The 8,940-nt window shown below is 33.1% G+C and overlaps 2 protein-coding genes across 2 annotated transcripts in view; both read right to left on the bottom strand.

Moving 5' to 3' along the window:
- Positions 1-8,940, bottom strand: part of RpL29 (ribosomal protein L29) — a 242,714-nt gene that overhangs the window by 178,885 nt on the left and 54,889 nt on the right. The window lies entirely within an intron of this gene.
- The window catches only part of Ugt50B3 (UDP-glycosyltransferase family 50 member B3), a 63,458-nt gene continuing 58,376 nt past the window's right edge, over positions 3,859-8,940 (bottom strand). Inside the window, exons 4-7 of the mRNA XM_065514047.1 lie at positions 8,639-8,935; positions 7,909-8,573; positions 4,275-4,397; positions 3,859-4,185 (exon numbers count right to left, since the gene is read on the bottom strand). Coding sequence (XP_065370119.1) covers positions 4,044-4,185; positions 4,275-4,397; positions 7,909-8,573; positions 8,639-8,935 — 1,227 coding nt within the window. The 3' untranslated portion in view covers positions 3,859-4,043. The remainder of the gene's footprint in view (positions 4,186-4,274; positions 4,398-7,908; positions 8,574-8,638; positions 8,936-8,940) is intronic.

Below are 8,940 nucleotides of genomic sequence, written 5' to 3'. Positions count from 1 at the left end.
GTTTTAAATAATTTCAAATGTATTTGATGTGTCGGCATTCTATTCAGATTTGTTGATTTTTAGAGTTTCTAATTAATTCAATTCAAGCTTAATTCACTAAAATCTTAATTCAGAATTGAAAATCTCAGCATTAGATTTCACATAACCATTTCCAACATTACAAATTCTTTCGCATTTTATTTAAATTGACTTCATTCATTATTGAATTTATTCATAATGGTATTAATTCATAATAAAATTCATTCAACCGTTCAATGATTCAATTTTGGTAATTCAAGTCTAATCCATATTGAATTCCAATATTTATTATTATAGCTGTTCAGCCTTTGTTTTGCTCTAATAATTTTCAAAATTTATTGAAAAATTAGATGTATAAAGCCTTTGTGTAATAGATTTGAATTGAAGAAAAATTTAATGATTCAATAAATTGTATTGAGCTATTTTGTAATGGATTAGAAACTTGAATGATTCAATATGGAATTAATTCTACAGATAACTAATTATAAGAAGAATGAATTCACTACTTTTGAAGTACTGATAAATTATGCCTTGGAATTAATTTGTAAAGATTTCGTTATTGGAACGATTGAGAGAAAAAATTTAATTTGATTTTGAAAATTTAGACTCTTTGTCGATTTTACATAGCATTTACAGAGTTTAAAGGATTATTATTTTATAAATTGTGTTCAAAATCTCTAAATCGGACTTGTACATGATACAGTTATACAACAGTGAACGAAAGAGTATGCAGGGATTTTCATATAGCAATTTTGTTTTATCGGAGTCCATAGAGTACGGAAATTCCTATAGTATTTCTCGATCACTTCGTTTTAGTGAAATAACGGTATTCTTTAAGACAGTTCTAGGTTAGGGTATAAAGGCAGTCAGTTACATCACCTCAGTTGGGTCCTTGAATTGTTCCCTTTGTGATACCTTAAGGAGCATGTTGAGGTTGTGGGGTTCGGAATGGAGTTCGCCGCCGAATCAACCCGACACTCGATAGATCCGCTAAGCCATGCAGAAGAAAGCAGGGAAAAAACAAAAAGGGTGTAAAACAGTCTATTCCTCATTTTCATCATGAGTACTTCTACCGAAGTCGTTGTAAAGAATGTTTAATCTCCTTGTTTGCTCTCCTATTAAGCGAGATGTAAAGCCATTGCACAGAGCATCCGATATTGAATCAAGACAATATCGGATACTCTGTTTTAAAGTGAAGCATATACCAGAGATAGCGTTATGCATCGATCGAAATAAATAGTATTCGGAAGGGATACGGTCTGTGCTATAAGGCGGGTGAAGCAAAACTTTAAAACCACTTCATTCTGCATAGTTTTTAACAGGTATTCCAACATGTGGCCGAGTGTTATCACGATGGAATCACGATTTTCGGCCAATGCTTGCTTCAAACGATCAGATGTGTTCGGTACAGATTTCCTGTGATAGTCTGGCTAGATTTCAGCAGCTCATAACAGATAGGACTCTTTTGGTTATCATAATGGATCCATTTTTCATCGCATGTAATGATTCGGTGCAAAAATTATTTTCTTTTATAGCGTTAAAGCAGCATTTCAGTCCTACAAAATCTTCTTTCAAGGTCTCTCTTTGGATGAATTCTGCTGCTCGCAAACGTTTTGAAATTGATGCTTGAGTAAATCCCAATGATTTTGCAAGCTCTTGTTGAGTTTTACAACAATCTTCATATTCATCCAATTCTTGGTCTTCAAAATATTGTATATGGATTACGAGCCATGGAACTGCTCAACTTTTGAGGCCAAGAACGAATCAACCCAACATCGGATACTCTGTTCAAAGTGCAGCATATTTTAGAGAGAGCGTTCTGCTTCGATCGAAACAAATAGTAGTCGATCGGGACAAGGTCTTGATTATAAGGTATTGCAACATGTGGCAGAGTGTTGACATGATGGAATATTACAGTTGGATGCCTGGCCTCATTTTCTGGGCATTTATCGACCAATGTTCGCTTCAAACGAATCAGTTATGTTCGGTACAGGTTCCCTCTGATGGTCTGGCCAGATTTCAGCAGCTCATAATAGATAGGATCCTTTTGGCCTCACCAAATACAGAGCACTACCATGGCGCCATGTATATTTGACGTTGGTGTCGATTTGACTGGTTGGGCTTCACAATGGCAGGGCTTCACAAGTAATGATTCGGTGCAAAAATTATTTTCTTTTATAGCGTTAAAGCAGCCTATACAATCGTCTTTCCTGGTCTCTCGGTTTCAATTCGTATGGTACCCAATTAGCCTGCTTTTGAATGAATCCTGCTGCTCACAAACGTTTTGAAATTGCTGCTTGAGTATCTCCCAATGAATCTGCAAGCTTTTGTTGAGTTTTACAACAATCTTCATGGAGTAACGCCTTCAATTCTTGGCCTTCAAACTTTTTTGGCTGGCCTTGGCGATCATAAACTAAACCGCGTCAAAATCGCTACTTCGGAACCGCACAAACCACCTCTCGTACTTTGAAACCGATGGAATATGTTCTCCATAAGATTTGGTAAGCAATCGGTGTGATTTTGCGGCATTTTTTCGAATTAAAGAAGTAAAGCAAAACTTCCCGCATATGACGCTTTGTTGACATGTTCGAAGCAAAAAAAAAACTTTGATAATAAATAACAGATATGTACCCTTCAAAATGACATATACGTACGTTATTAAAAACATAAACCGCGTTTAAAAGATAACCCAATAAATAAATGAAACAGTTTTAAAAGCAATTTCAAAACAACATACTTATGATTTTTGGAAGTTGTAACATTAGGAATATCGTTATTTCAATAATTTTGCTAATAAAAAAAATACTAAACGAACTGATCGAGAAGACTATCACCCCTATCGGCAATAACGAGTGAAATTTTGTTCCCATGAAATATCCATTTCCCTCGAAGAGAAAATTGCTATCGTAATATTCTCATGAACTTTTCATTCACAATAGTTGATTTTGTTAGTAACAGCTGCTTATTGTTTACAAAATTCTATCTAAAAATTTCACAATATGGGGAATTTTTTCACGTGAACAAAGTTGATGAACGAGAAATGGGAAAAGGGAAAATATTTCATGTGAAATATTGATTCGCGATAGGGGTGTATAAGTATTTCCGAACTTTTTGGACTCCAATAAAACAGAATTGCTATATGAGAACCCCAGCATATTTCTGGTGTAGCATCATAGTGTTATTATTAATAATTTATTTTCTTTATTTCCGATTAATATTTTCTCATTTTGCTGCCTTTTAGAACCAAAAAAATGGTCATGATTTTTATGTGGAATCTAGTTGTTATTGGCTTGTGTGGTGCCATATTTGCTGGAGTCATGTTGTATATCCGCAGAAATGATGTATTGCAAGTTGCAGATATTAATTCAAGTGTTAAAAGTAATCAATGAAGTTTTTTAGAAATCAATTATCTTAAAAAGTTTTCTGAAAATTTTTCAAATTGTAAAACAACATTTATTTAAATACATATTCATATTTATTAATAAATTTTAAAACAAATACATTAATTTTTATTTTACACTCATACAAATTTATTAGTACATATTTTTTTTGTTTGTTTTATATTTTTGTGAACAAAATAATTGACTTTGGTTTATAGTTTATTTCTTGTGTTTTTTTTTGTTATTTAAAAATTAAACTAAAACTAAATTTTGTTAAAATCTTTCTTTTAAAGAATCTATTAAAACTAAAGAAAATATTTACAAAACAACAAACAAATGTTGCTTATATAATAGCGTAAGTAGTAAATAGTAAAATTAGTAACAATAGAAGTTACAAATTATGTCAATAACAAGGATTTTTTAGTTTTATAAATATTAACTTTTTAAAGAACACTCACAATAAAAAAAATATTCATACATATAAAATAGTATTTGAGACAACAATATCACCCATTTAAGCTAAATGAAATTATAAATAAACCTAAATTATTTATAAAAGAAAATTAAAAAATACAATATATATTTCTTAAATTAAATTAAGCTAAAGCAAATTACACTAATAATTGTAAAAAAAAACTCAATTATTTACATCCTTTTAGCTTTTGTGGGGGTATGTAGACTGCGTATCACATCGAAACGACCAAAGACACGTTTCATTAAGAAATAAATTAGATAGAAGGCGGCAGCATATAAAGCTGCAACATCAATCAGATAGTATTGGAGCCAACTAAAATTTAAAAAAATAAAAACAATAATATTAAAAAATATTGTTATTTAAAGTCTAACTATTTAGATTTAGTTAGATTCTAAACATACCTTAGATTACGTGCTGGAGATTGTAAATGATAAGCTCCTTTGTGGCGCAAAACATATTCAGTCCAATATATTGATGTTTCCAATGGTGTTGTACGTTGATCCAATAATAAACGTTGGCGGAATCTTAAATAGTTAAATTGTTTTTAAATTATATGATATTCAAGTTCATTTTATTGTAAAGATCATTTTTGATTAAAATAAGGAAAACATAATTGGATTATATAATTATAAAAATCCAAAGCCCACATCAAATATAGTCAAAAATATCAGCACAAAAATAGGTAAGTTTTGGTGATGCTTTGTGTCCATGATTTTTCAGAGACATTTTTCAGAACGCTTTCATTTAATTTTCTCATTTAAAATTTTATCGAAGTTTTAATGTAGCTTTTACAAATATTTATTAATCCATTTAGGTTTTTATTCCCACCACTATTAAGCTAAAAAGCTCTAAAACGACCAAGCTATGTCCGTTCATCTTTCTGTTGAAGGCATGATAGGGCTTACAGGGAAGAATTAATGAATTATTTTCTTTGTTGGTCCGAAATGTTTGGTATTAAAAATGGGCACAATCGGTCAAGTATAAACAAAGTCATGGACCGAAATTTGAGATAACCTCCAAAAAAGGTGGTATTTTTGAAAATGTTTAGCAATTTTCTTTAAATATTGGGTTTATGACTAAAAAATGGAGGATTAACAATAAATGGCATATCTTTTGTTTTTAATAACTTATATGTCATTTTGAAGAGTACATATCTGTCATTTATTCTCACTTATTGAACATTTATGGTCTTTTCTTTTCTGACACAAAATGTTGCCTATATATTTTGTACCATTTATTAAATGTTACCCATACCCTCATAATGTGTTGCATTTTTAACGATCAGAATAGAACAAAAATCATTACCATTTATTCAATTTTCTTTTATGTAGCTTCGAAATATTATAAAACTATACTTTTGGCTTACATAAAAAGTGGTGCAATTCTAACCCTTTGATAAATTTGAGGGTGAAACATGTAGCATGTATTCAGGGTTTTAGGGTAACATTATTAGAAAAGAATACGACCAAACTACATTTTTTTTTCAGAAAGGAACACAAAGAATGGTAAAAGGCAGAAAAAATGCATAATTTATGCCAGAAAAGAAAACACCATTAGTATAAACAACAAAGATCTTTTTTGCTTCGAAAATGTCGAATTTTGTGCCAACAAAGGGTCATATGCGAGAAGTTTTACTTCTTTAATTTGAAAAAAGTGCAGCTGAAGCAATCCGATTGCTCACCGAAGCTTATGGTGAATATGTTTCATCGTGCGAGAGATGTTTTGTGCGCTTCAGAAGTTGTGATTTTGACATGGAAGACAAGGATCGCCTAGACCAGCCAAAAAAGTTTGAAGACCAAGAATTGGTGGCATTACTCATGAAGATTTGCTTTCAAACTCAACAAGAGCTTGCAAAATAATTGGGAGCTATTTAAGCAGCAATTTCAAAACTTTTTCATCCCAACGCAGGGAAATTGGATATCATTCGAATTGAAGCTAAGAGACTTTGAAATACGATTTTATATGTCTGAAATTAAGCTTGAACGCTATAAAAGAAAATAATTTTTCACCGAATGTGAAACCAGGCCAACCATCCGAATCGACACCAAAGTCAAATATCAATGGGGCGAAGGTAATGCTCTGTGTTTGACTATTAGAGCTACTGAAATCTGGCCAGAACATTACAGGAAACCTGTAGCGAACGTAACTGATTTGTTTGAAGCGACCATTGGAAAATCGTCCATAATATCCTGACATGACAACGCTAGGCCACATGTTCCAATAACCGTTAAAAATAATTTAAAAAGAAGTGGGTGAGAAGTTTTACCTCACCCGCCTTATAGTTCTGACCTTGCCCTGTCCGACTACTATTTGTTTCGATCGATGCAGACCGCTTTCTCAGGGGGGTTACTCTCTATTGCGATGCGAAAGGTAAATGCGTTAAGAATACAATTTTGTACTCTGTATCGTCTACGCAAACGCTTTCGCAAAAAGAAGCAATACTGGCACCACAAAATAAACAATACCGAAGAATGACAAATTGAAATGTCAAAACTTGTAAATAAAAACATTTTAAACTAATTTTTTGTGCGATGCGAAAACGCAATAAACGGTACCAATTTTTCTTTCGCATCGCAATAGAGAGTAACCCCCCTGGGATACTCTTCGCTTCAGAACAGAATATCCGAAATTGCTTTTATTCGTTGTTGGTCTCAAGATATGAGCAGTTCTTCGGCATTGCAGCCGAAGTTGTTGCAAGTATTGGACGGCCAAAGCTATCACAGAAAAGTCTTGATCTAATTCTCGTTCGGCTTAGAACCATCAGTGAAGATTGAGATAGAATTCTCCCAAAAATCAATGTTTGCAAATGTTTGGGATGCAAATATTGAGAGGCCCATACCGTTCCGGGTATAAACATATGACATTTCGACATGTTGAGCACTCTTAAGAAAATGTTGTTCTGTATATCCACAAGACTATAAAAATAAAAATCGACTAGGTTAAAAACTCAGTCAGCACGATATTGTTCCTTAGTGATTTCCAATTTGAATTCTTAAACTATTCCAAGTTTAGCATTCGACTAAATTCAGGCACAGGTAATTATTTAAGATCATTCTAAACATTGGGAAGAGTTTCTATATTGGATAGTTTGTTCGCCTTTTGGTTTCCAATAATGCTGTTTCACAGGAGACTAGTTATCAATTCTGTCCAAACCTTTAATATGCTCTACAGCAGCCAGTAAAAAGGTATTGTGAATTGGAAGACAGAAGTATTTACTTATGTTTCGGCTTAGTTCGTACACATAGAAAACAGAATCGTAGTTGCAACCGAATTTGTTGTCAATCGAATGATTCGGTTGCACAATTTTTCGGTTCTATTAACAGAAAGTCAGTTGATAAAGAAGAATTTCGGTTGCAGCAACCAAACCCCTTCTAAAATTTTGTAGCCACAACTGTAAAATTTGGCCACTAAGGTATAATCACTCGATTGGCCACAAATTCGGTTGCTATCATGAATTTGTTTTCTCTGTGTAGAAGCCCATTCCATTTCGGTTACAGTTTTTGAACCGTTTGTAAAAAGATCAGTTCCTTGAATTCGGGGATGGAGTCACAAAGTCTCAATTATATTTGATGTAATTTTAAAATTTAAGCCAAATTTTCTCTATTTCTCTATATATGTAACTGTAAAATTTCATTTAAAAACGTTTTTATTGCATAATAAAACTTTTTTTCATCTGAAAGCAATTATGTATTGTTTATGCAAAAGTCTTTCATGATTTGGTTTTAATTTTTAAAAATTACATTCATTTTTGTTTTCTTATCTTTTCTCTTATACAGATTTTCGAAATGTAATAATTCAGAAACTAGTTCTAGTTTGAATAGAAACAAGTTTTGTGGAAGTGTAGCGAAGCCAGCACCAGTTCTTTGGTTCTAGAACCAGTTCAGTAATTATTATTTCAAAGAGTCACCTTCTGAACTCAATGCTTTGCAAAGGTTCGAAAAAATTAATTCTTAATTCAATTTTTAAAATAAAATTAAATATTATTCTGACCCATTATTAAAAAAACAAATCACTTTTAAGATCTAATTTACTCACCTGGCCGCATTTCTATACTGTGGATCGTGTATAACTTTCATTATGGACTTGTACAACTGGGGCGCACTCAGCGTTGCCAAATCCAATTTTATAGCATAACCATCCACTTCTGCTTTCGCTGAATTAACATCGTGATCACAAAACACTGGCATAGTTACCACCGGAACTCCATGGAATACAGTTTCGTACATGCTCAACAAACCACCATGAGTAACAAATGCTCTCAATTTATGATGACCTAAAATGTCCTGTTGAGGTAACCAGCGGCTCAATTTTACATTCTCAGTAAGACCCTCAATGTCAGCAGCATTTCCTTCGTATTTCCACAGAACATGATAAGGCAAACGGGCAAAAGTTTGCACTAATAAACGTCTCAAGGTCAGGGGCATATTGGCTGCTTTCACTGAAGAGCCCATAGAGACATAAATGAAACCTGATTCGCCAGAGGAGGCAATAAATTCTTCCAAATCTTTGGGCAAAGGTTTGGCGGGCTTACAGTGTATGCAGGCCACTTCAGCAACATTGGGATTCAAAGCACGTGGATAGGAGACAACGGCATGACCATTTTGTAAAATGAAACTAACATTTTTGGAGATTTCATAAGGATGAGGCATGTGGGAGCCAAAACGTTGTCGCATAACGCGATACACAAAAGCCATAACAATCTTTAAAAAAAATTATTTTAAATTAAAACAAATACATAATTAATTAATTCATTCCACCCACAAACCTTATGCATCATATCAGAGAATAGCTGAGCAGCTGTATTCATGGCTCTGTCCAGCAAATTCATGTTGTCGGTGAAACCTGTATAGAAATTTGGTGTTACAGCAAAAGAACCAGGATTGCCTGACTTTGCTAAGCTGCCAGTATAAAAACCCACCGTATTTATATACATAAAGGGTATTTTATATTGATACACCATGCCCAGAGCACATTCCGGAAATGCACCATCCAATATGGCCAAATCGAAATTACGATTTAATAATGCCTGTGTTTCAGCATCTTCCAGCATAGCATCGCATGACTGAA

This window comes from Calliphora vicina, chromosome 5 (genome assembly GCF_958450345.1).
Source record: "Calliphora vicina chromosome 5, idCalVici1.1, whole genome shotgun sequence".
In the NCBI taxonomy this organism is placed as follows: domain Eukaryota; kingdom Metazoa; phylum Arthropoda; class Insecta; order Diptera; family Calliphoridae; genus Calliphora; species Calliphora vicina.
The sequence above is the reverse complement of the archived record's forward strand: the minus strand, read 5'-3'. Positions and strand labels throughout refer to the sequence as shown.